The sequence below is a fragment of the Herpailurus yagouaroundi genome, unplaced genomic scaffold (assembly GCF_014898765.1).
Source record: "Herpailurus yagouaroundi ecotype Mexico unplaced genomic scaffold, PumYag 202, whole genome shotgun sequence".
NCBI lineage: Eukaryota > Metazoa > Chordata > Mammalia > Carnivora > Felidae > Herpailurus > Herpailurus yagouaroundi.
In genome coordinates, this window is record NW_024412433.1 from 9926298 (window position 1) to 9952198 (window position 25901).

Here is a 25901-nt window from a genome sequence, read left to right on the forward strand (position 1 = left end):
CAGGTGGCCTCACACGTTGGCCACAAAGCTGGTTCTCGTTAAGTGAGTCACTGGCGAGGGAGATGTGAGCTCATTTGAGTGGATGCGTGTCAGAGTCACTCTGGAAAAACAGCCGACATCGGCAGGGTGCTGATAATGTGCAGAGCTCGTTCTCAGCCCCGTGTGCGTGAACTCATCAAGCCCTCCCAACAGCCCTGCGAGGTGGCAGTGGTGTCCCTCAGAAGCCCAGCCAGCACGTCCCCGAAGCCTTTTCTTCTCGCTCCCTAGGGGGCTTAGCGGTGTGACTTCGTTCAAGCCCAGATGCCCTCGGACGGCACCACGCCAGGAAATCCGTGTTTATCAGCCACCGCACACATTTCTCTAGGCCACAGCTTCGGGGCTGGGTTTGGATTTTTTAATGCCTTTGTGGGCTCTCTTTCTAGCCTCTAACCTCGTGCTCCCACCGCTGCTTACTTGACATCATCCATCTGCCGGGTGACCTTCCTCGTCATTGGATGGACCCACCTGTATTTAGCGGTCTCTTTGGTGAGCCTGAAGGGTTCGTAGGCCACACGGATGAACTTGATCTAGTCTTTGGCCGGAAGGGATGGGGCTGGGCCAAGGGTCTGGTCTGTGTTCAGCAGATCTGATGCTCCCTTCTGAGTGTGATGCCCACTTGGAACCAAAGTCCTCCACTTCCACAAGGGTAGATGTGCTGGCTTCACTCACGTGGATTTCATTTCCAGGTTTTTCAGAGTAGTGAGAGATAGGGAGTCTGCTCAGTTCTGGAAAGAGGAATAAGAATCAGGAGACCTGCTGAGCCTAGATTAATCTCCTCAAGTGTGACTGTGTCTGTATAAAGTAAGGACAGTGATACTTACTGACATTTTGAGGTTCTTCAGTGACAGCATTAGTAGTGAATGTGTTTCAAAAATTAAAAATTCCAAAGTTCTTCAGTCCCTGATGCAATTTTTTCCTGTCTTGGAGGCATTAATTGTGCTGTCATGACTAAGCAGTAAAAACTACAGTTACACATGATGAACCACGGATACATAGACTGTTCATCCTTCCATATATGCTCTAAATTCCACCCCTTCATTTTTTTAAGTTTATTTCTTTTTGAGAGAGAGAGAGAGAGAGAGAGAGAGCACAAATGGGGCAGAGAGAGAAATGGAGACAGAGAATCCCAAGCAGGCTCTGTGTTAATAGCACTGAGCCTGACCTGGGGCTCAATGTCACAAACTCCAAGATCAACCTGAGCTGATATCAAGAGTTGGATGCTTCACCGACTGAGCCACCCAGGTGCCCCATCCCTTCCTTTTCTTTTTTTTTTTTTTTTTTTGAGTTTGTTTATTCATTTTTAAGAGAGACAGAAAATGTGTGGAGGAAGGGCAGAGAGAGAGGGAGAATCTCAAGCAGGCTCCACACTGTTAGCATGGAGCTGGACTCAGGGCTCGAACTCACAAAACTGTGAGATCATGACCTGAGTCGAAATCGAGAGTCAACCAACTGAGCCACCCAGGCGCCCCTAAATTCCACCCCTCTGTCTTTCCTGGACTCCCCTACATCAGTCACTGACTCTGCCAGGGATGACCCAAGAAGATAAGTGACCCCGGAGGGTATCCCAAACATATCTGAGGATTTAGATTCTCAAGAAAAGGATGCAGGTGTTGGGAACTTTGCACACAACAGGGTTAGAGGAGGGGTTTCTGAGGAGAACTGAATCAATGGCCAGCTGAGTTCAAAGGACCCCCGGTTTGCAAAGAGGAAATACATGCCGCGCATTACCTACATGTGACCTCATGAGGTGGGGGGCTCCACTGATCTCACAGAGGCTGGCTGTCCTCTACAACAACTGCAGTCGGGCTGAGCTGGCCCTTTATTTTCTGTGTGGCTGAGAGAGAATGGGCTCTATTCATCCCTGGAGAGCCTTGGAAACCCAAAACTGGGAGACCTCCACCCTGTGCCGTAGTAGACAGGGCCCCGTTGGCCGACCTGTCCAGCACCGGAGGGAAGTCCAATGGCATCTGGTTCTGACATCTTCCTACGTCCTCCTGGCCAGTATGAGGAGCCTGTCCCAATCCCTCAAAAAGGGAAGATAATCTAGGAAATACAAATGAAATTGCCACAGCAGCCAACCGCTCTAACCACTCAGGAGAGGAAGTGAGAAAGGTGCTGTATGCTACTCAAACTTGACTCTGGATCTGGAAAACACAAAGGAGGAACTAGTTCATGGTAGAAGTGAAAATAGGAGGAAAAGGAAATCGTGACTGACAAGGTAGGACATGTGGAGAGGCGCTCTAGGCGATCTGTTTCTGTCTGAATGGCGGACGCTCCAGAAGAAGAAGGAACACATGGAAATAAAACCAGAATCCACGAATTGCTAGAAGGAGAAGTCTGCGACCTGGAGAAAACTGGAGTTTTTGTATAGAATGAAGGGGCTCACAGAGGGCCGGAGGGATTAGTGAAGGAGGTGGTACGCAATTTGAGATTTCCTGTTAAAATTTCTAAATCTGAGGAGGGACAGAATATTTTTTATGAAAGTCTTCACAGGGAGTACAGGTTACATACAAAAGAAAGAGAATCCAGTCCACACTGGCCTACCCTTCTCTCCAATGAAAGCAAACAATCATGCAGCAGTGTTTCAGGTTGCCCAATGGAAAGGACCGGCAACTGTAGGATCCTTTACATTCGAGGACAACAGAAAGACATTGTGCACATTTAAGCATACGGAAAGCATAACACAACACCATGCACCCTTTCCAAGAAAATTATTTTACCCTATCTATCTACCTATCTATCTGTCATCATTTTGAGAGAGAGTGAAGGAAGGTCAGAGGGAGAGACAGAACCTCAGGCAGGCTTTGTGCTATGCAGGGCTCGATCCCACGACCCTGGGATCATGACCTGAGCTGATATCAAGAGTCAATGGACTGAGCCACCCAGGCGCCCCAAGAAAATTATTTTAGAAAGTATTCTCACTGAACTGGGACTAAATCAGAACACATATAACTATATAGTTGGAGCTACAGAATAGGAAGAAGAGGGTTGAACAGAATCCTTGAAATGCAGGGATAAACCTAAACAGAGGATATTAAAGTGATTGTGGCCGGTAATTTAATGGTGAAGAGAAATCTTTTGGAAAAAAGTATGTATAGCTGCTTTACTAATTAGTTCTGCATAAAGAGTCACTACAAAGCAGTGGCTTGAAATGACACCCTTTTAGTATCTAACACTTCCGTTGGTCCAGGCATGTTTTAGTGGATGGGAATCAAGGTATCGGCCGGACTCAGTTCTCACTGGAAGCTTGAATAGGCAAGAGTCAACCTCCCCATTCCCTCAGGTTGTTGGCAGAATTCGTATCCTTGTGGCTGTAGAATTCATGACAGCTTGCTCCCTGAAAGCCAGCAATGAAAGGGAGATGAGAGCTTGTGCTGTTCCATGCCTTAACTTCAGGAGAGGAGGCCTGCACCCTCCCTTAAAAAACAACAACAAACAAACCCTGATTAGGTCAGGCCCACCTAGGATCAACACAAAGTTTGAGGACCTTAACTGCATCTTCAAAATCTCTTAAGTTTTGTCAGATGCTATCGGTTTGAAGCTCACATACAACGGAAGGGCATGACTCATTGGGGGTCACCTTAGAGTATGTCCATTATACCCTTTCTTAAAGAAAAATTTAAATGACCACATTCAAGTTTCATATCATTTTAACTAAACCCATGAATTGAAGGGGATGGGGATGGGAGGGACTGGAAGACATACATATGTGTTAAAGGTCTCATCCCAGTGGGCAGATAAAGTGATCGTCTAATTTGGGTATATTTGTGGAGACCTTTAGGTTTGAATTTAAATGAGACTCCTGAAGGCAAAGCCTAGCAGCATTAATGGTAGGACTTCTTTTGTTAATTTTTGTAATGTTTATTTATTTTTGAGAGAGAGCGTGAGCAGGGAAGGGGGAGAGAGAGAGGGAGACCCAGAATCCAAAGCAGGCTCCAGGCTCCAAGCTGTAAGCACAGAGCCCGTTGCGGGGCTCAAACCCACAAGCCATGAGGTCATGACCTGAGCTGAAGTAAGTCAAATGCTTAACCGACTGAGCCACCCAAGAGCCCCTAAATGGTAGAACTTCTAAAGTAATAGTTGGGGGGCAGGGTGGTAGAAGGAACTAAAATAGAGGTAGAAGGGGCAAAGTCCTACCCTCCGATCCAGAGGAAAAGTGAGTCACAGGATCCTGTGCCTTTCTCTCTTTGGGGGATGGACATCTGTCCCTCTTCAGAAGCATTTCTTCAAATGTAGCATAAATTCAGAGAACTACCAGATGGGTGAATAGCGAGTGCTAATTAGTACTTGCCTCTGGAGTTAGAACTTAGGTGGGGGGGTGTTGAGAGAGGGTTGGGACTTTAACTTCCTACTTCACACATACATTTTTTTCAAGTGGTGATTTTTTTACTGTTTTATGTTAAAATCCAACTTAAATAAATTACTACAGCTTCCTAAAAAGAATGAGTGTAATGGGAGCTCAGGCAAGTATAGCTGAAGAACATTTTGGTCAAGGAAAGCAGTGAGGGGGACCTTCTGCCAGATGTTTTATTTTCATTTATTTATTATGCCTACATTCACACGTTATGGGTACAACAGCGGGCAGCTAACCAAAACTGAATAATGGCCCAGAAACCATTGTCTAGAATAACGTATGGTTCTTCCAGAATTGCTATGAATGGGAAAGATGTTTTTTTTCATAAGTGGTGTGGGAGAAATTGGGCAGCCACACAGAAAAAAAAAAGAAGTGGTTTTAAACTTCTTCATAAATGTGAATTGGAAGAAAAACACTTTTCATTGACTTTGTGTCCTCTGCTTCCTTCCCCCTTTTTTTCTCTTTATTTTACAAGCAAGTTACCCTAGAGTTGCTGTAGATAACACCTCCATTTGTAAACTTTTTATTCTTCTCGTCGTCCTCTTTAGTTTGGATTTTGTCCACACCACCCTGCAGTGACCCAGCTGAGGGCTTTTCAGTGAGATCCTGAAGCCTGCCCTTCTAGCTTCCGACTCCTGGTTCCTGCTTCTTTGCCCCATTGACCGCTGGGTCCCTTTTGAAACTCACTGTGCATTAGCTTCCTTCTGCAGCTCCGTTCCTGTTCCCTGACTCTGGTCCCCCTGCCCCCACTGAATCCTTGTCCTCGGGATGCCATGAATACCGTTGGTCCCCAGGGTTTCCTTCTTGTCCCCTTTGTCTGTCGGTCTCCGACTGTGTGATACCTCCCTCTTTGACTTCTTCCAACCTTGTCTCTGTATTTGCTGTGACAATTACAGTCAACCTTGTAGAAATTACCTCTTTTTTTTTTAAGTTTATTTATTTATTTTGAGAGAGACATAGAGAGCACCAGCAGGGGAGGGGTAGAGAGAGAGAGAGAATTCCAAGCAGGCTCTACACTGTCAGTGCAGAGCCTGACGTGGGGCTCGAACTCCCTTATCTTGAGATCATGACTTGAGCCAAAGTCAGGAGTCAGACACTTAACTGACTGAACCACCCGGGTGCCCAGAAATACCCTCTTTTTTACACTAAATCATAATTTCCTGAAAGGCAGTGACTACACCGGGACCACCTCCTCCTCCTCCTCCTCCTCCTCCTCCTTCTCCTTCTTTTAAATTCTCTGTAGCTCTTGATATAGTGGCTTGCACAAAGACAAATGCTCAAAGCCATCTTTACTTGAATTGAAATTGCCGCTTAACGCTCTAATTAAATAAAGGAAACCAATATGAACATTTTCCCAGAAAATTTCTGCTGTGGATCATGAAATTAGAAGGAAAATGCATGGAGGGACTTGGAGTAACCTCTCTTCAGACATACTGAAATGCTCGTTCCCCCCTCCAAAATTAGCTCAGAGCTGGTTCATGACTAGACGTGGAATACTTCGCTAGTGCTCACGACTCCTCAAGTTTCCCCCTATGCTGTCGATTTTTATTTTTTGCAGAACAAACTCGATGATCAACAATAGACTCATTTGGAATTTGGGGTGGCCAGAGCTAGGGAGAAAATATTTCAGGTTTTAATTATGAAAACACTGCAACAATAATAACATTTTGGGAAAAAGAAAATTTAAAATTGATCGTAGCTTTTCAACAGAATATGAGACCAATTATTACTGCTGTTGTTCCCATCCTTTTTAAATATCCATGTTTTTATAGTACAACTGAGTTTACCTGCGATTTTATGTCATTCTGCTTATACCTTCCTTTTGGTCGTATGTTTGATTTAGATATTGCCAGGAAGTCTTACTAGTTCTATTTTAAATGGCTGTGTAGTATTCCTTGGGGGAATATTTATCCACTCCCTTGTTGCATCTGACGTGGGGCTGTTATAAATAATTCTGAAATGAACATCTTTATTCGTATAATTTTTTATACTTTCTCAATTTTGGGTGGGGGGGGGAGAATTGGGTTTCAGAAATGAGACCACTGGGTTATGGGTTCGATCACATTGTACCTAATCATTTATTTTAAAAGCCTACAGAAATTTATAATGGAAAAGTTGAGAACTCTTTCTTTGTTTGCCAGAATTATTCTTCCCATGTAACCAGTGAACAAGAATTTCTGGATGTTTTGTGTATGTAGCTTTTCTCAAGAAGTGGGATAGATACAAAAATGTATGTCAGGGTTTCTTCCTTTTTTAGGCTATTATTTAAAAAAAATTTTTTTTAATGTTTATTTGTTTATGAGAGAGAGAGAGAGAGACAGAGTGTGAGCAGGGGAGGGGCAGAGAGGGAAGGAGACACAGAATCGGAAGCAGGGTCCAGGCTCTGAGCCGTCAGCACAGAGCCCGATGCAGGGCTTGAACTCACAAACCGTGGGATCATGACCTGAGCTGAAGTCAGACGCTCAACTGACTGAGCCACCCAGGTGCCCCTTTTAGGCTATTATTTAACCAGGGGAGCAGATGGAGACTGGCAGGCACAAGGAATAATGAGGCCAAGGTCAAGATGTCAATTGTAATTTCTGAAAGAGTTTAGAAACGGTTGGGTTCTGTGATGGTTGAAATACTGAAAACATTTTTGTGGAGGAAATAAGTTTGAATAAAATAAGATGATGTCTTAAAAAGAAACATGATGTTCAGAGAACACTTAGAGTTCATTTTCTTTACCTGGCTTAATTTTCCTGGAGACAAAATAGTGACTTTCAGTTCTCAAAATATTAATCATGGCTAAATTGTGATGGCAGCAAAGCTTTATAATGGGCGCACCACTCTTTGAATTTTTGCTCGTTTTAGTTCTAAAATTAACTTCTATACAGAGCCCTGTTGGAATAGAGGTCTTTTCAGAAACATTGCCTCTCTATCCCTTAATATGAAAAGTATGAATTTTTATTAGTTTTGACTGAATTACAGTTTATTTTTGCTTGAGACTAAACACAAGTTTCGTAATAGTGCGTGCTACATCCCTTGCCAATGGGTGATGCATGTGTCGTTCCACAGACTTAATTTGAAGCGTGGACTTGGTTTTCCCTGACAAAATAGGGTGTTTTTGAGGCAGATTTGGAATGACTTCGCACTCCTCTGGCAATCTTCACCTGTGTGTCAGCCAAAGTACACTGACTGTCGCCCCTCCTGACGGGACAGGATTCTGGTGATACGTCCAGAATTTCTTCCACGCATTAAGTTATGGCGTCTGCTCTAAAGGACCTCAGAGATTGGCGGGGGAAATCAGGAGCACAGATAAGTCGTGCCCTAACACAGTCAACTCTCTAACAGTGCGGATCTCAGCATGCTCTCAGTGCACAATGGCGGAGAAATGGAGCTCCGTCTCGCGAGAGTCAGGTTCAGCTTTCCAGAGAGGTGGCGTTTGAGTCAGACTCTGACAGATAGAATGTGCCGGTGAGGAACAGCCTGGACAGAGGTGAAGGAAGGCGTCCTTGTCAGAGGGGACAGACGCCCAGCCTTCAGTGTGCCACCAGGGCTCAGGGCCTCTGGGGAAGGCAGCAAGGTGGGGCCCGGGGTGCCTGAGGGGGAGGGTTAGAGGAGAGCCACCTTGGCACGTGAGTGGTGTTCGTGACTGTCTGTTCTCTGCATTCAAGGTTTCTAGCTCGTGGTTGTTCAGCTCTCATTGACAAGCTGAGCAGTATGACAGATATTTTTTATATTAGGATTAGCAAGGCTGAGAGTGTAGAAATGTGAGTAACCAAGTACTCACTGGGGACTTTTAAGACCATCTTGCTTCAGAGTCATTGTGTTTCTGCGAAGATAAGCGTTTGTCCGATCTTGCTGCCAGAAAGCTCTCAATGGATCTCAAGTGACCCAGTATCTTTTGAAAAAGAGAAATAACAAGGGGAAAAAATTATCGCCAAAAAGCAAGAAGACCTCCAAAAGATGAAAATTGCTATTTTCCTGGGTGTTTTCATCAAATCCGTCTTACTGAAATCTTTTAAGTTTAATGTGTTTAAATATTTAGCCTCGAGGGGTACCTGGGTGGCTCAGTTGGTTAAGCGTCAGACTTCAGCTCAGGTCATGATCTCACTGTTTGTGGGTTCAGGCCCCATGTTGGGCTCTGTGCTGACAGCTCAGAGCCTGGAGCCTGCTTCGGATTCTGTGTCTCCCTGTGTCTCTGCCCCTCCCCTGCTCGCACTGTCTTTCTCTCTCTCTCAGAAATAAGTAAGTAAACATTTTTTAAAGATTTTAAATATCTAGCCTCGAATTTGCTTCTTAGCCTCATTTGAAAAATGTGGTACTCTGTGTGTGAATATATTCGTCGTATTAATATTACACAGTCTTGATTGGCCAGTGTGTTACCAGAAACTCAGTAAAGATCATCCTTGATTGCTCTTACTTGAGATCTCATGGACATCTTTTTAGATTCCAGACATGCCTGAACTTCGGTTATGGCTGTATTTCCCGTGACACTTGAAAGCCTTTTTTGTCACCTGGTTTCCATTGATCAGCCACATGGGACCTTGAAAATATGTGTGTCTTTGTTTTTTGATAAACACTTTGAAGCAGAAAAGACCGTTTTGTATTTTATTCTTTTGGTGGAGTCCATGCTACTTGGGAATCAGTGGGATAACAGAGATAGAAACTTCTGGGTGAAAAGGCCATACACACCCAAGTGAGGAAGAATTGCCAGTTTTATGCATATCTTTACATTGGCTTGATTTCGTATATTACCTGGGTTGGTTAAGGACAGTGAAAGTCAAGGAGGCTCGTTCCTGTTACTAGAGACAGGGAGGGAACTAGGATAGGGCTTTGGGGGGTCGCGTCCCACCAGGCCCGACGCAGTGGGATTCAGGTGGTGGTTACAGGGAGAAAAGCCAGACAATGGTCTGAAAGGCACTTCAGGAAGATATCTGGCAGAATATTTTTCAGGGGTTGGATATGAGGGGCAAAGGATGAAGTGGAATGAAAAGCCATCCATTCTAAATGCTTTGCCAGGCTCCAGTAAGTTATTAGTATGAATACAGACGGGCCAGTTCTGTTTCTGTTTTCCCTTACACTTTTTTCCTTTTCTTGAGCCCGACTTCATAAGACAGATGAAAAAGAAATGATAGACAGAAATCCCAGCGAGAATAATTTCAGTGACTAAATCATGAGTCATTGGGCGTGGCAGTCCTTTGCACGATAATGAGCTAAGTAATGAAGTGGAGAGAAAATTAAGTAAATTCTGTTCAGTTACTGTTAGCTTGGTGCTTGCTTTTCACGAGGCTGTCAGGAAGGGTGAGCGTACCGTTGTGTGCATTCTTGCACAGAATATAATGTGACCTGCCTTCCCCTCGAAAGGGCAGGGGATGAGAGAGGGAGAGATCAATCCATTCACCCATCTTGGCATTCCAGTGAAACCACAGCAAAAAAAAAAAAACAAAACAAAACAAAAAAAAAAACCTCACCCTTCAAATAGTGTTGGGTTTTTAAAGTTTTTTTTTTTTTTTCAACGTTTATTTATTTTTGGGACAGAGAGAGACAGAGCATGAACGGGGGAGGGGCAGAGAGAGGGAGACACAGAATCGGAAACAGGCTCCAGGCTCTGAGCCATCAGCCCAGAGCCCGACGCGGGGCTCGAACTCACGGGCCGCGAGATCGTGACCTGGCTGAAGTCGGACGCTTAACCGACTGCGCCACCCAGGCGCCCCTAAAGTTTTTAAATAAAGTTATGAAATAATACATGGTCATTGAAAAAAAAGTCCAACAATATAGAACTCCCTATTGTGAAAGCCAAAAATAATTCAGTGCCTCACTCCCACTTTTGCATACATACATGCATACGTAGGCTTTTTTTTTGCACCTGTGGGAAACGGCGTTTGCTATAAAGACTTTTGAAGTGCCTACTTGTCGTGAAATGGGCTCCATAGAATTTTGTACGTTTGCACGGCCAGTCTGAGCTCACTCCCAGCAAACTACTTAGCAAGCACAGACCCAGATCCAGATCTCTGGTGGTTGCAAATCCCAGCTGCCTCTCTGACCAGCCTCGTGACCTTGCATTCTTTCCTCAGTTTCTTCATCTGCAAAAAGGGAGAATAAGGCTATCTGCCTCCAAGTGTCGTTACAAAGATCAAATTAGACGCAAAGCCCAGTGTGAGGGCCTGGGACGTAGCTTGTGCACAACACATGTTCACTTTGGTACACGGTGATCCAATTTAGTCTTTTGAATGAATTCTAAGTGCCAAGTGGCTCCCTCTCTATCCTGCAGTTTCCCCAAAGTAGAACCACTGCTCATTTCAATATCTGACCCCACATCTGCACGTTCAGGATGCTGCTTATCATTTAGATCGATACCTTATAAAGGATGTCTGGCGATTTTCTGTTCCTTTTGGAGACTTAAAAACATGTCACTGATAAATTTTATCTTTCAGGGTTTTATCTTTCTGTTTGCTAGGCTTTGGGACTTGTGGTCAGAGAAAGTACAGATAAATGACTATGGTAGGACCTAAAAGCAGAGAATGAATTTGCTGTGTTCTCATAAGGCGTGGCCTCACAACAAACTAGCCAAGAGGGGACACATGCCAGCATGCACACACACACTTGCACACGCGCACTTGCATACACACGTGTGCTTCTGGGAACCTGCCTTCGTATAGTTCCAGGCTGTTCAGACACTTTGCTTTCAACGGCCACGAGGGCTGGAGATTCATTAACAAGTTACCCCTTTTGTGTCTGTTTCTCCGCAGGAATCCACTGCGAGTCTTACAAGGACCCCTGTGCTAATGTCAGCTGTCTGAACGGAGGCACCTGTGACAGTGAGGGCCTGAATGGTACATGTGTCTGCGCACCAGGGTTTACAGGCAAGTGATCCGGGAACTGGGTTTTAAAATTTGCCCCCAAATCCCTAAGATTGCAGCTGTTAAAAAAAAAACAAAAAACACCCAAAACTCAGAATTCTCTGTGCATACATTGTTGCAAAAATATGGACACCACTGCAAAATGTAACCAGGCGGTGCTTGGATGAAAATCTACTTGAAAACAATTGACCAAGTCGTCACTAAATGAGGCTCTTCGGGATTCAGCATTTGCTACAGAGACTTGCTGAGATTGCCATTGCTAAACATTTCCAGAGCTGCAGCTTTGAAACATGAGAAATAAGCCATTACACCAACGCCTGAGAAAGTGTTAAGTGTTCGGGGAAGTGTTCATGGGAAGAAGGGGAAAGGAAGAATCAATTTGTCTTTTAGGGAAATTGCATTCAGCTACCATGTTTCTTTTTCCTGAAAGATACACCAGTTTGGGGATTTTGAAAAATGAAGGGAGGTGGTGGTGGGGTGGGCAAGGAGGGGGCAAGCCTCCAGCATCAGGGGTGATTATTGGTGAAGGTACAGACGCTGTAAGTGTGGGGAGCAGGGAGAGAAAGCCGTCAAGAGCAAAGCATGTTGGGAGGGCAGGGGGCGGGGCTGGGTGCAAGAGAAACACCTCACTGAGCTGTGAGTGGGAAGAGCCACTTTGAGAGTCGGGAGCCTTTCTCAGTCACCCCCTGCCCCATGGGCTTCAGGGAGTTTTTGAGTCCCTGAAATTGGGTGTGAAACACTGTATGTATGTGTGTATGTTGAGAGAAGACTTTCACGTTTTTATCAGATTCTCAAAAGGAACTGTGAGTCACTAGGGTAGAAAAGGTTCCATCCTTTGCTTGTCCATTGGAACCCCAGAGTCCTGAAATGTAGAGTGTAGGACAAGCCTGTGTTTTCAGAGCTTTCCCAACCAACAGAAACATCCAGGTCACTCTGGTTTGCACGTTGGGAAAGGTTGACCTATAAGGTGCCTGTAGAAGAAGGTAGGTCCTTAAGCTGCAGGAAAACACGTGTTCTCAGTGGCTGGAGAGTGTCTTGTCATGCTCCCCTCTCCCCTGCTGAGCCACTGTGGCCACCTCCCCAACCCTGGAGAATTTCACAGACCACGGGCGGGCTCCCATTCCATCCCTGGGGAGCCTCTTTTGTGCTTCTGGGGAAGATGCCAACAGTCAAGATGTGGGAGAAGCAACTTCTGATCTTCCTTCTATTTATCTGTGTCACATCCTGTGTTTTCCTTTTGGGTTTTCCTGGGACTGAGAAGTGGGCTCATTCCAGAAAATGATTCGCAGATGGTTTTGTTTTGCTGACTGGTTTATAAACACACACAGACATTTATACTCATCAATGGATGCAAAAATAATATTGGGGAAGCATTCTGGGTTTTTTTTCCAGACATTTTTATCTCACAAATAATAAAAAGCATGGAGGAAAGATTAGAAAATACAGGACTGTAGGAAAAAACACTTAACACTGCCCTGCTTGGAGATAACCATTGTTAATATCTTAATACATATATCCAGAGATTTTCCTGAAGGTCTGTGCATATAACAGATAGTGTATAGTGTATATGCATATATATTTGAATGTAAAAGGAATCATGTTGCTCATACTATATTATAACCAACTTCTCGCTTAAAAATAAATGTAAATCATAAATATGTTTCCACCTGAAGAAATATCCTTCTGTCTTATCACTTCTAATGGCTGCCCTCTAGCCCGTTACATAAAATGTTGGTTTTTTTCTAACTCATCACCAATTCGGCTCTTGGGGAGTTGAGAACTTCTCTATTATAAACAGCATTGCAATGAGAATCCATGTATGTAGTTCTTTGTGTACTTGCCTGATTATTTCTTTGAGCTAATTTCCCAGATATGGAGTCCCAGGGCCCAGCAGAATATGTACATATTTCCATATTGCTCTTCAGAAAAAGCGTACCAAATTCACTCCTACCAAGAGTATACAGGAATATCTATTTTCTTGTCTTCACACATATACTGAGAATTGTCATTCTGCGACCCAAAATGCCATTTAAGTGTTGTCTTAATTTTCAGGTCTTTGATTCATAGTGAAATTGAATACCATTTAATACTCTAAATGATCATTTGTGTTTCTTCTTTTACAAACTCCCTATTCATACCTTTCTTTGCTTTTCTACCAGATGATTTATGTAAATCCTCCTTCCTTCCTCCCTCCCTCCCTCCCTCCTTCTTTCCTTCCTTAATTTCTTTTACTTTAAGTATTTATTTTAATTCCAGTTAGTTAACATTTATGTTAATCTTTATTCTTAATTTGCAATAGCCCTTTATAATAAGCATATGACATTTTATATTCCATAGGGTGCAAGTATTTTTCTACTGCCATTTGTCTTTTAAATATATAAAAAGTGTTTTGTTTTCATACACCATATTTTATTTTTATACCATTAAATCTCGATATTTTCCTTCGCTTTCTTTTCTCCTGTACTTTCATGTTACAAAGACCCACCCGTCAAGATCTTATAAACATTCTCCTATGTTATCCTAATAGCGTACGAGTTAATTCTGTGCCTGCAAATCTTTAATCCATTTGTGATCTTATGGGAGACAAAATGCAATCTTTTCTCCAGAAAATGGAGCAAGTCTCCGACTGCCTAGTCAGCGCTCGCTCTTGGGTGTCTCTCAAAGGCACCTTGAGCTTATAGATTTTCTTCTCCTTTCCTTCTTTAAATGTTGGCTACCTCATTAAGTGGTATTACCAGCACCTCAAGTTGTCCCGGCCAGAAACCAGGGAATCATTTGGCACCCTCGTCCTCTTCTTCCTTACCTGTGGCCAACCACTAAAGAATCCTAGAACCTCTTAGATCTCACTTCCTGGAGCTGACGCCCGGCTGCCTTCACCTCCTGCCCACACTAGCACAGCCCCCCTAGCCCGTCTCCCCATGCCCCTTTACCTTCACCCCTAACACATCCTCCACACTATGGAGATCTTGTGAAATGAAAATCTAATCCCTTTGCTGTCCACTTATACGTTGCCTGTTGGCATTTCATTGGTTTGTAGAAAAAGATCAAAGCCCTCAGTGTGATTGCCAAGAACCCGGCAGTCTGGCACCATCCGGCGCTTCCCGCCCTGTCCTCGTTGGTTCCCGAACACCAAGTCAGGGGCTTCTCAGCAGCGTCCTTCCCTCCGTCTCCTGCCTCCTGGTCTCCTCAGCTCCCCACCCCCCTCCCTCCGACCCCTAGGACTTCTTCACCGTACTCACCCCGATCACAGGGAGCGGTAGGACCCTTCCATGAAGCAGTCTCCAGCGTCACTCTAATTGGTCTTTGGAAACAACGAATGTCTATTTCTATTCAGCCTGTTAAACCAGAACCCTGTTCTGGCTGCAGAGGACCACAGAATGGTTCCCAAAGTTGTTTGGAGAGCTGTGCTGTTAATATGTTTTACAGGACACTCGTCCCATGAGATGCTTCTTGGAAAAAGCATCTGTGGCCAAATTTGGGACATGGTACATGCTGTGTGGAGAGTCATAAAGGGTGTCTGGGAACCACAGGCTCTAAGAGGTCTTACAGTACAGAATCTTATTTACCTTTGTTTATCATAGAGCCTTCTCTCCCCCTTAAAAACAACTGCCTGCCCTCTTTGACTTGCTACCCCAGAACCAAATACTCTTTCATTTTAGCAAAACTCACTCTCGAGCTCAAGAGATCCCTAATTGACTGAGTGCAGTGAAGTAGGCCAGTCCTTGTATAATTAAACATACAGTGCAGTGTCACATTTGTCTTAGGAAGTTGGTGGTTCGGGTTTATTTTGCTCTTTTCTCTCTAGGTTGTTTTTGGGTGGGACCTTAGATTATTGATTCGAGGCCCCTCCTCATTTCTAATGTGTGCATTTAATTCCATAAATTCTCCTGCTAACAGTTCTTTGGCTGTGTCCCACAAATTTTATGTGCTATTTCATTGTCATTTAATTTGGTTTAGGTGCCTTTAGATTTTCTCTGTGATCCGTGGAGTATTTGTAAGTGTGTTAAGTAGTTGGGGCTTTTCTTCCCACACACTTTTGGGCACTTCTGGGTTGCTGGCTTCTCCGGCATCCAGTCTGGAGGATATGAAGCCGAAAGAAAGCTCGGGAGCTCACTGCCACGTTGTTCCTTGGGTCCTGAGTTTCCCAGCCCTTCTGTCTCCTGACTCCTCAGGGTCTCCTCATGTTTGTTTTCTATATCATGTTAAGGGTTTTTGCTTGTACTTCGTTGGAGGAGTAGAAAAAATGTTTTTGCTTCACCATTTTGGAAAAAGTCTCATCCTGGCTGTTTTTAGAATTTTTCCTTGATTACTGGCATTAAACAAATTGATCGCGATGTTCCTTGGTGTGATTTTTTTTTTTTTTTAAAGCAGGCTCCACACCCAACATGGGGCTTGAACTCATGACCCTGAGATCAAAAGCCACATGCCATACTGGCTGAGCCAGCCAGGCACCCCCTTAGTGTGATTTTGTTGGTATTTATCCTGCTTGGGGGTTGTTGTAATTCTTGGGTCTGTGGTTTTATACTTTCATCAAATTTGGAAAATTTTTTAGCCATTCCACCAAATATTATTTTCTGCCTCACTCCCCTTTCCTGGGACTCCAGTTACATCTGTTAGACCACTTAACATTGTACAATAGGTCGCTGAGTCTCTGTTCAGTTTAACATAATTTTTTTTCCCTGAGCTGCAGTGTGTTTAGCTTCTGTTGCTGTTGTGAAGTATACTGGTTCACTCTGCAGAGTCTAAATTACTATGAAAACCATTCAGTTTTGTTTTTAAGTTCAAATATTGTATTTTTCATATCTAGAAGTTCCATTTTGTTCTTTTTTATATCTTTCATTTTTGTCCTCATTTCGTTCGTGTTTTCTGTCTTGAGCAAATCCCGTGTTTACTCACTGTCGTCTGTTATTTCTGCCTCTGTGTCTCTGGATTGATACTTCTTCTGGTTACGGGTCACGTATTCCTATTTCTTGGCACAGCTAGTGGTCGTTGTGTGGATGGATGGTCTTTGTGAGTTAAATTGAGTGACTGGGTTTATTGTGTTTCTTTTTTATGCGCTGGCCTTTTTCTCTGGCAGGTAGGTAAGTTACTTGCTGGCCTGATGGATCCCTTCAAGTGTTTTGTTTTTTATTTTATTTTGGGGAAGTCGATCTGCGGTCGCCATGTCTCTAGGGATAGTTGCGCCCTAGTACTGAGGTGTGACCATTCCTCACTGAAGCACTGGGTAATCGGTGAAATACCTGCCTTCTGACTTGTGAGACTTTGAATACTTACTTCCCAGTCCTCCGTGGGCTCTGGGAACTGTTCGTCTTTCATCCCGTTTGCTGGGCCTGTGGAGCTCCAACCTACTCACGCACAGTACTCAGCAGCACACTCCAGGGGACGCGGCGTATTTCTGATGCTCTTTTTCTGACTGGCTCTGTCTTCTTTGGAGTCTGTCCTACAAATGGCAGCTACCTTGTCCTCCACAAACTCTGGTTCTCCTCAGTTCAGTGGAACACTGTGTTCTAAATGGGCTCCGGGCAGAAAGCCAGGACGATTCTGGTACTCAGCTGGTTTGTTGGCCTTCTCTCGCAGTCACAGTCCTGCCCTGCCTGTTGTCTAATGTGTTAAAGTGTTTTTCCTGAAATATGTATGTTGCATCCACTTTACAGCGGAAGGCCAAGAGAGGCTTCAGTTACCCCATCGCGGCAGAAGAAGTTCCAAATAATTTTTATTTGTTTTATTTAATTTTTTATAAGTTTATTTATTCATTTTGAGAGAGAACAGGGACAACACAAGTGGGGGAGAGGCAGAGAGAGAAGGAGAGAAAGAGAACTCGAAGCAGGCTCCATGCTGTCAGTGCAGAGCCCGACGCAGGGCTCGAACTCACGAAACCATGAGATCATGACCTGAGCCAGAACCAAGAGTCGGATGCTTAAATGACTGAGCCACCCAGGCTACCCCAAATAATTTTTAATATTCATTTCATCTGGAATAAAATACCTGTGAAGCACAAAGGAGTTATAGGTAAAGTACCCAGTGCCTGGCACACAGTAGCTCTATATTTAGTACTAGGTATTTCACAGTAGCTCTGTATTTAATACTAGGTATTATGATTATAATAATCTTTATTGATCTGATTCAGTGTGGGCTGTATTAATCTAAGGGTTTGCTGGTAGCAGTGACTTTTTTTTCTTTCACTTTAATTTATCTGAGTAAAGCATACAGAATTAAACAGTACACTTGTAACTTTGCATAAATACTATCAAATCTGATGCCTGCTGTAGACTGCCTCTTAGAAAGTAGTAGATTGGAAAGCAATTGTAAAAGACTTAAAGTTCAGACTACGATTTCCAGCTTTAGTCAAGTAGAAATTTCATTATGTATTCTCTTTACAAATGTTATTCAAGCACAACAGTGATTTAAAAGTAATTGATTTTTCCCCAACTCAAATAAAAAAAAAAAAAAGTAAGCGAGTCAACAAAAAAGTCATCTGGCTCAAGCCAGCAAAAACATAAAGATCTATTAAGTCAACTATGAGTAAGGAAAGGTTATAGAATATACTAAGAGCTCTTCTAATATAAGTCAGAATGCATATTGCTTCAATGGAATGGTGGGGTGTTGATGTGCATATAAAAACATAATACTCTTACTATGGGGAAATAGAAATGATTTCCATACAAATGAATATCTACACACCGAAGTTGCTCTCTATAATTCATAATGAATCTTCAAATACTTTGCTTAAGACTGGCATCAGAAAGCATGATCATTGTAAGGCAGAGAAGAGCAGTCATGTTTGGGAGTCTTCCTGGACTCCCAAAAATTTTTCTTGAGGGGCTCCATCATCAAAATCACGCCACGTTCCTACTGCCAGCCTATGACATGGTGAAGGCCTCCAGCTGAGAGCCAGGTGGGGGGAGAGCCGATTCAACTCGAAGCGCGGGTGCATCAGTCTTTAAGATAGGCCATTAGAGTAATCTAAAGATACCTGCGCAAGATGTGTCCAGGGTTTGGCCAGAGCACGTATGCTGTGAAAGTAGCTGCTGGCTATTTGGGCCCTAGACTGGAATGGAGTTTATATCATTAGCTAGTATCATGTAATCCCCAGTTTGGCTCTGAGGACACTGGGGTGAAGAAATCCAGACTGGGATAGGCTTGAGATTCTTTCTGGGGCCCAGTCCTTTGGATCTGGGTCTTAGATATTTCGTTGATATCTAACAGTTCGTTCTGTTTTCCCCTGCCATTCTCTACTCCTATCCAATCCTTCCAATCTAGTGGGTCCCAGGAGGAGACTAATCTAGGGATCTTGGACCTCTGCCAACTACATTAACGCCCCCTGGAGATTCAAGAACCAATACATGCATCAGGACTAGTCTGGATTTGGCATTTACCATTTATCTGGATCAGGACCCTGGATTTGGCATTTACCTCCCTGGTCCAAAAAGCTCTGGACCCGAGGAAGAATGGATGGACCAGACTAGCTCTAGGACTTCCCAGAATTTAGGGGATTGGAAGGGTTTGGCACTGACATTGGACTTGTGGAGTGGAGTGGAGCTTTTGAGTTTTGCGACGTGGTAAAAGCATGAAGCCGGGCTGTTTCTGCAGCTACAGCTGCAAAGGTAACAGAGCTAAAGACAGCTATTGTCTAATAAATACCTCAATTAAGCTTGTCTTCCTAAAGGGTGGGAAAGTGATACTGCGGTATATATTTGTGAAAGCCTTTGATCTAATCCTTTTAATGTTTCTCAGCACGTTCTTGTTTATGTGTCTCCTCAACTAGCCTACCATGTAATGCCGGTTGTAATCGTTCAGTCTATGCCCTTTTCCACCCAGAGCGATTGCCCCATTAACAGAAAGACAACCTTTGAAATAGGTTAGTGAGAGGCAATCAATTTCATGTCTTTCCTATTGATGTAAATGACTGTATTTATTGCAGGAAAGAAATTCACTTAGACACTACTGAATTATAATCAACCTAGCAGGGCCTTGAAGTAGTAAATGTTTTATTCGACAGATTTTACTTAGTTAAAAATAAAACCGTCAGATGCCAGGTAAGAAGCAAGTGTGAAGTGAAACAGACATGACATATTTCAATGTGAGATTCCTCCTCTGAAATGGGCTGGGGTGACATACGGTGGATTTATAAATGCGAGGTAAACCGGTAGCAGATAGAAGAGTAATACTAATTAAGTAAGCCTGGAAGTAATTACCCAAGTGTACACTGAAACATTGCCTTTGAAAACGGACAAAATATTTGATTTTGCTCCTTTGCTCTACTCTATGACTGTAGCAGTGCTACAGGGTTTTTTTTTTTTTTTTTTAATTTTTTTTTTTTTTTTTTTTTTGTCTACCACTTTTTTTGAAAATTTTTAATGTTTATTTATTTTTGAGATAGAGACAGGGCATGAACAGGGGAGGGGCAGAGAGAGAGAGGGAGACACAGAGTCCGAAGCAGGCTCCAGGCTCCGAGCTGGCAGCACAGAGCCCGATGCAGGACTCGAACTCATGGACCGTGAGATCATGATCTAAGCCAAAGTCAGATGCTTAACGGACTAAGCCACCCAGACGCCCCTGACTACCACGTTTTACATGTACCTAAGCAAATAGAGATACGTTTTGAAATTTTCTTTTTCTCATTTCCAAACTTTTAAGAAAGGTTGCCTCAATTGGAAGTATCCCCTTCCATTCATCTGATGAGATGCCTTTCAGTCTGAAACGCATACCCATTTTGTATTGACTTGTAGTATAGCTTAAAATCAGTGACGATGGCTTTGTTTGTGTAACTTGTGATAACAAGCTATTTCCTGTAAGCTGGTGTTTGGACCAGTGACATCAGCCCATGTTCTGGTTTGTTGGTTTAAACCAAGCTCTCGCTAATGGGGTCAAGGATGTCCCAAAGTGTCTGGTCTAGGCAGGGTCAGGAGCTCCAGATCACGTTTTTCATCATGAGGGGAAAGGCGGACTGGAATGAACGTGGCTTTCCTGGGGCCACATTTCCCGGAGAAGATTGTGTCAGAGGTAGGCTAAAGTGGACCTCAGAACTGTCTTTTCTTAAAGGGGGAGCTGATGTTCATCTTGTGCATTTCAATCATTCTCAGAAACACAGCCAGGGATTTGGAAAGTGAAGTGAGTTTTCATAAATGACTTTGGCTAGGCACACAGCTGTGCCCTAGAACTATCCAGAAAATAGTCACATGTCCATACTCACACTCTCAAACACTTGGCTACAAAAAAAAAAAAAAAGAAAGAAAGAAAGAAATCATAACTGTGAGTTTTCGGCTTTCTGGAGTTTCAGAAAAATAAATAAGGGGCGCCTGGGTGGCACAGTCGGTTAAGCGTCCGGCTTCAGCCAGGTCACGATCTCGCGGTCCGTGAGTTCGAGCCCCGCGTCGGGCTCTGGGCTGATGGCTCAGAGCCTGGAGCCTGTTTCCGATTCTATGTCTCCCTCTCTCTGCCCCTCCCCTGTTCATGCTCTGTCTCTCTCTGTCCCAAAAATAAATAAACGTTGAAAAAATATATATATAAAAAAAAAAAGAAAAATAAATAAGAGGAGTCAGCTGATGAAATTCAAAATAAAATAGACTTCTTAAATAAAATCAGGAACCTCAGTCCACTTTTCCAGTAAACCTCAAAAGGTGTATTCAGAGATGAGAATCAGCCTCAGGTAACTATTTGACTACAGGAGATTCTTTCTACCAGTGCTATTTTCTTTTCTTTCTTTTCCTTTCTTTTTTTTTTACTCTTATTTAAGCAGAAGGTCCCTTGTCTGCAATGAATTTGGGGACGATTCTGCACTTTATATACACGGCAAATTGGGCTCCATTGCTGGAGACCATGGTCCCAGCCTCAGATCTCCGCTTTGCCAGAGAAGGGATGTGACAGAGTTGGTAGTGTAGCCAGCTGTCCCATTGCTACTTTTCTTTCTCTCCGTAGGTGAAGAGTGTGACATCGACATAAATGAATGTGACAGTAACCCCTGCCACCATGCTGGCACTTGCCTGGACCAGCCCAACGGTTATACCTGCCACTGCCCACACGGCTGGGTGGGTGCAAACTGTGAGATCCGTAAGTATTTCTGCTTTTTTTTAACATCACATTTTCATTTAGCACCAAGAGGATACTGACCGTGTCCAGGTGGCCTCTGTCACCCACAGATGAGCAGTGGGGCCAGAGGGCTGACGCCAGTCCAGAGGAGTACCTTTGCTCATTGCTTTCTGTCCCTCCCCCTTCCTTCCTGAGCCTGAATCCAGCCTTTCCACTGGGATACGAATGTGCAGATGTCATCCAGAGTTCACTGCTGCTCAGACAGCCAAAAATGTGCCTAACTGAGAAGCATTCGAATCGTATCAGAAAACAGAGGCTTTGTGTTAAAAACATGAAAAAGCACACAGAATATAAATTCACTTTGCATTTATGTCTTCAAGTGTCTTCAAACGTATTAGGTTCCTTCGGTTGCCTGGAGAATAGTCCAGTGAGGATGAGGGTAAGAGAAAACCCGAAAAAATATTTTGAGCTGCTGAGAGCAAATTGTTCTCTAAAGATGAGCTCCCAGAAGTTTCAAAATGTCATAATCAAGATATGTATTAAAATAATGTATCTGCGGGACCCCCGGGTGGCTCAGTCGGTTAAGCCTCCGACTCTTGATTTTGGCTCAGGTCATGATCTCAAGGCTTGTGAGTTCAAGCTGTGCATTGGGCTCTGTGCTGACAGCATAGAACCTGTTTAGGATGCTCTCTCTCCCTCTCTCTTTCTGCCCCTCCACTTCTATCTCTTTCTCAAATAGAAACATTAAAAAAATTTTTAAAAATAATGTGTCTGTTGGGTTTTCCATTGTTTTGGAAACTGCTAAAAATTCAACTATGAAACGTATTTTCTTCTAATTGAAATTCATCGGGACAGTGGATCTTCCATAAAAGCCCCCCCTGGGCTCTCTCATCCCTCCCCATCTTTTCTTCAGGTAGAGATAGTTCATCTATTGTGTGAGTTTGGAAGGAGGCACATATATATAGATAGCCCCATTTGTCTGTCTGTCTGTCTGTCTGTCTCCTTCCAGGGCTGGCTGCTGGTTACCTCTATTCTGTGTTTCAAGAATAAGCTCTCCTAGGGGGTCCAGCACTGCCTATGGCTGCATGGGCCTGTCTCATTCTTCATGTGTCTGAGGAGGAAGGTCACATTCTCCAATATCAGTGTGACCGGTAATATTATTGGGGTTCCTACCAGCTCACTCTTTGTCTTTGCTTTTGGTTGAGAGACTGAGAGGGAAAGAAGGTAGTTATTTTTAGGTCTCTCCGTCACCAACTTTCCTAAGCACCCCTAGACAGCGTGGTCTTAGGACCAACTGGCCTTGCCGAAGATGGTTGGGAAATACTCTTGTGCTGAGGAAAGATCTAGAAAGGGATGCTAATGGCTATGAGCTGGTGTAGGATGTTAAGGCAAGAGTAGGTATAAGATGTTAAGTCCAGTCTGGTGGAAAGCATCCCAGACTTAGGTCAGCAGGACCTTGGCTCTTCCCCTGGCATAACACTGCTTATGTGGCTGCATTGAATCATGCTGACATTCAGTTTACTTATCAGTAAACTGGAGCCAGATTTCATTCTAAAATTTGGTAATTCTGTTAGAAATAACAAATTTTGTGCCTTAGGGCAGAATGATATCTACTTACAACTTTTAAATCTTTTTTTAAAAAAGTTTACTTATTTATTTTGAGAGAGAGAGACAGAGGGAGACGGGGGCCGGGGTGGGGGGGGGGGGGACTCGAACCCATGAACCATAGATCACGACCTGAGCCAAAGCCAAGAGTCGGATGCTCAACCAACTGAGCCACCCAGGTACTCCTATAACTTTTAAATCTTAATTATGAAGATAAGTATATAAGAAAGTATGGATAAGAAGTCAGGGACACACAAGATGCCCGCAAGAAGCTTTAAGTGAAGTCCTGTAATTATAAAAAAATCTAAATTTTACTTCATTCCAGTGATGATAATATAGGCAAAAGATATACAAGAATGGAAAATGAAAAGTGTAAAAGTTGACTTCAAATTCAAGGTCCATCATACTCCAGCTGTGTAACCTGGACAAGCAAATGTATCTCTCGGAGTCTCATCATTCTCACCTTACAAGACAGTGATGGGGAAATGCTGTGAGGATCAAAGGAGGCAGATATGTGCAGATTTCTGCAATGCAGTAGGCACTAAATAAATGCTAGTTTACTGTGGCTCATGTACCGTGAACTACTCCTTGGGAGGGCCAACCTTCGGCTACTTGTCTATTTGGATGATGAGTGCCAAGGGCATGGGCCACACCGAGTGGCTGGATGTGAGGGGGCCCATCACACATCTTGGCCCACACTTGGGCTCCCCGTTTGCCCAGAATAGCACTTTGCATTTGGTAATCTCATTTCCGCCTCTCCATTAGACCAAAGGCGCTAAAATCAGTGTCATCACAGATTAGGCTCAGCTGGGTTCCAGTGTTGGATGCTTCCATCCTTGACCTGAAGGTCAGAATGAAAAATGTGCATTTGAGGTTTGCTGTGACATGTAGCTGATGGCCAGTGTCTGGAGAACTGGGTCTGAATCAAATGGGATGGATCTAAGGACCAGGAGTGGAAGTAGAGTGGCCAGGGAAGATTCAAGAGGCTTCAGATCCCATCCCTTTGAGGTCCCTTTCTGACGCTGAATTATCTGTGATCTTCTCAAGTGTCCAGAAACCAAGAGGAGGGTATCTGGATGGTGCAAGGTCGGGTGGGTAGATCTCAACAGGAAAGCTCAGATGTACGCAGAGAAGAGGGAGAACCATAAGCCCACATAGGTTCCATAGCAGGGAGGCCTGTGAGTTGTCAGAGGTGGTCCGGGAGCTTCCCATCAGCCTCACTTCTGCCTCTGGAGGCCACATCGCCTGCCTCCCTCCCTTGCTCATTCTGCTTCAGCCACATCATCCTGCTTTCACTTCCTTGGATAGGTCAAGTTCATTCCTGCCTTCAAGGCCTTTACCCATCTGCTGCCCTATGCCTGGAGTGCTCGCCTTTCAGATTTTAGCACAGCTTTCTCCTTCACTACACATCGATTAACCTAGAAACTTGCCCCTATAGAGTTATTATCTGTCCCCTAGTCAGTAATAAGGAGTAAAAATCTAGCAGACCACAAAGATTGATCAAAACCACCAAGAAAACTGCCCCAGAACTATCTAAAAGGATCATTTAAATAGTTGTTGTGTTTTATATGTACCCTGAAGCAAATGCAAACCTTAAGTTCCGGAAAGTACCAAAACAACCTAGTGAAATTTGTCTGCTCTCAATTCTTGCCACCTGAGACTGATAACAATTTTGGCTTTGGATTTTAATAAAACTTTTGCCTTCCTAGAATCAAGGTCTAAAAAACCATAATTCCTATAAATGTTTATATAGTGGTGTTTTGTGTCATCTGTGTAGGAACTGTGAGGTTTCTACAGTTAGCGTCACAGTTAATCTCGCTGACTGACAGTTGGACAGGTAAGTGCATTGAACAATTGAATCTCTGCCTCAACTATTAAATTAATGATATTCTGCAAATAGGCAAATAAGCCATCCTGGATTTATAATTCAACTAATAAGGACCTCTTACTATCAACACTGAACACTACACCCAGGATATAAAGGTTAATAAAGCAGCCCCTGCATTCAGGAGCTCATCATAATCCAAGGGTGGCTCATCATAGGTGGTGGGGTTTCTGTAGGTTTTGTACAGGCTGCTTCGGGAACCGAGGGAAGAGGGGACCGACCCTCTTGGGATCCTCCTCCCCAAAATGCATGGAATTGCATAATGGTTGAAGAAACGCATCACATGGCTATGTTGGTTGGGTTCTTTGGTTCTCATTTTTGAATAAACCAGGATATTTTAAAAAATAAAATTAACCTTCCTTCTCATCCAGACCCCTGCTTCACTCCCCAAATGTAACAATTATTAGCCATTTATTGTTTATTTTTCGAGATGCATTCGGTCAATATTGTAAGTCCTTTTTTTTCCTCCCATAAAAATGGAACTATTCTGTACATACTGTTCAGCATCTTGCTTTTATGATTAACAACATATTGATATTTGTAATATATAGAATATTTGTCTATGTTGGTTTATGCAGATCTACCTCATTGTTTTAACACCACGTGGCTTCCAATCTAGCCCATCAAACCCTTTCTTTATATGCAGCCAGAAGCACCTTTTATTTCCTTTTTGTTTTTAAGTTCATTTATTTATTTTGAGAGAGCAAGAGAGAGTGCAGGCGGGGAAGGGGCAGAGAGAGGGAGAGACAGAATCCCAGGCAGTCTCCACACTGTCAGTGCAGAGCCTGATGTGGGGTTTGAACTCATGAACTGTGAGACCATGACCTGAGCTGAGATCAAGAGTCAGATGCTTAACCACCTGAGCCACTCAGGTGCCCCTTCTTTTTGTTTCCTAAAAGTATATGGTCTTTTTTCTTTTTAATTTTTCCAGTTATTTTTATTGTGGCAAAATACACATACCATGAAATTAACTATCTTCATCGTTTTCAAGTGTGTGGTTCAGTGATATCAAGTACATTCATACTGTTGTGATGCCCTTACTACCTTCCATCTTTGTAACTCTTTTCATCTTGAGAAACCAAAACTCTGTCCCCATTAAGCCCTGTGACCCCTTCCCCCAGCCCTGGCAATCACACTCCCTGTGACC

The 25901-nt window shown here is 43.5% G+C and overlaps 1 protein-coding gene across 1 annotated transcript in view; it reads left to right on the forward strand.

The window, feature by feature from the left end:
* DNER (delta/notch like EGF repeat containing) overlaps positions 1–25901 on the forward strand; it is a 322578-nt gene that overhangs the window by 283655 nt on the left and 13022 nt on the right. The window contains exons 13-14 of the mRNA XM_040450346.1: positions 11125–11238; positions 21154–21285. Of these exons, the coding sequence (XP_040306280.1) occupies positions 11125–11238; positions 21154–21285 (246 nt within the window). The remainder of the gene's footprint in view (positions 1–11124; positions 11239–21153; positions 21286–25901) is intronic.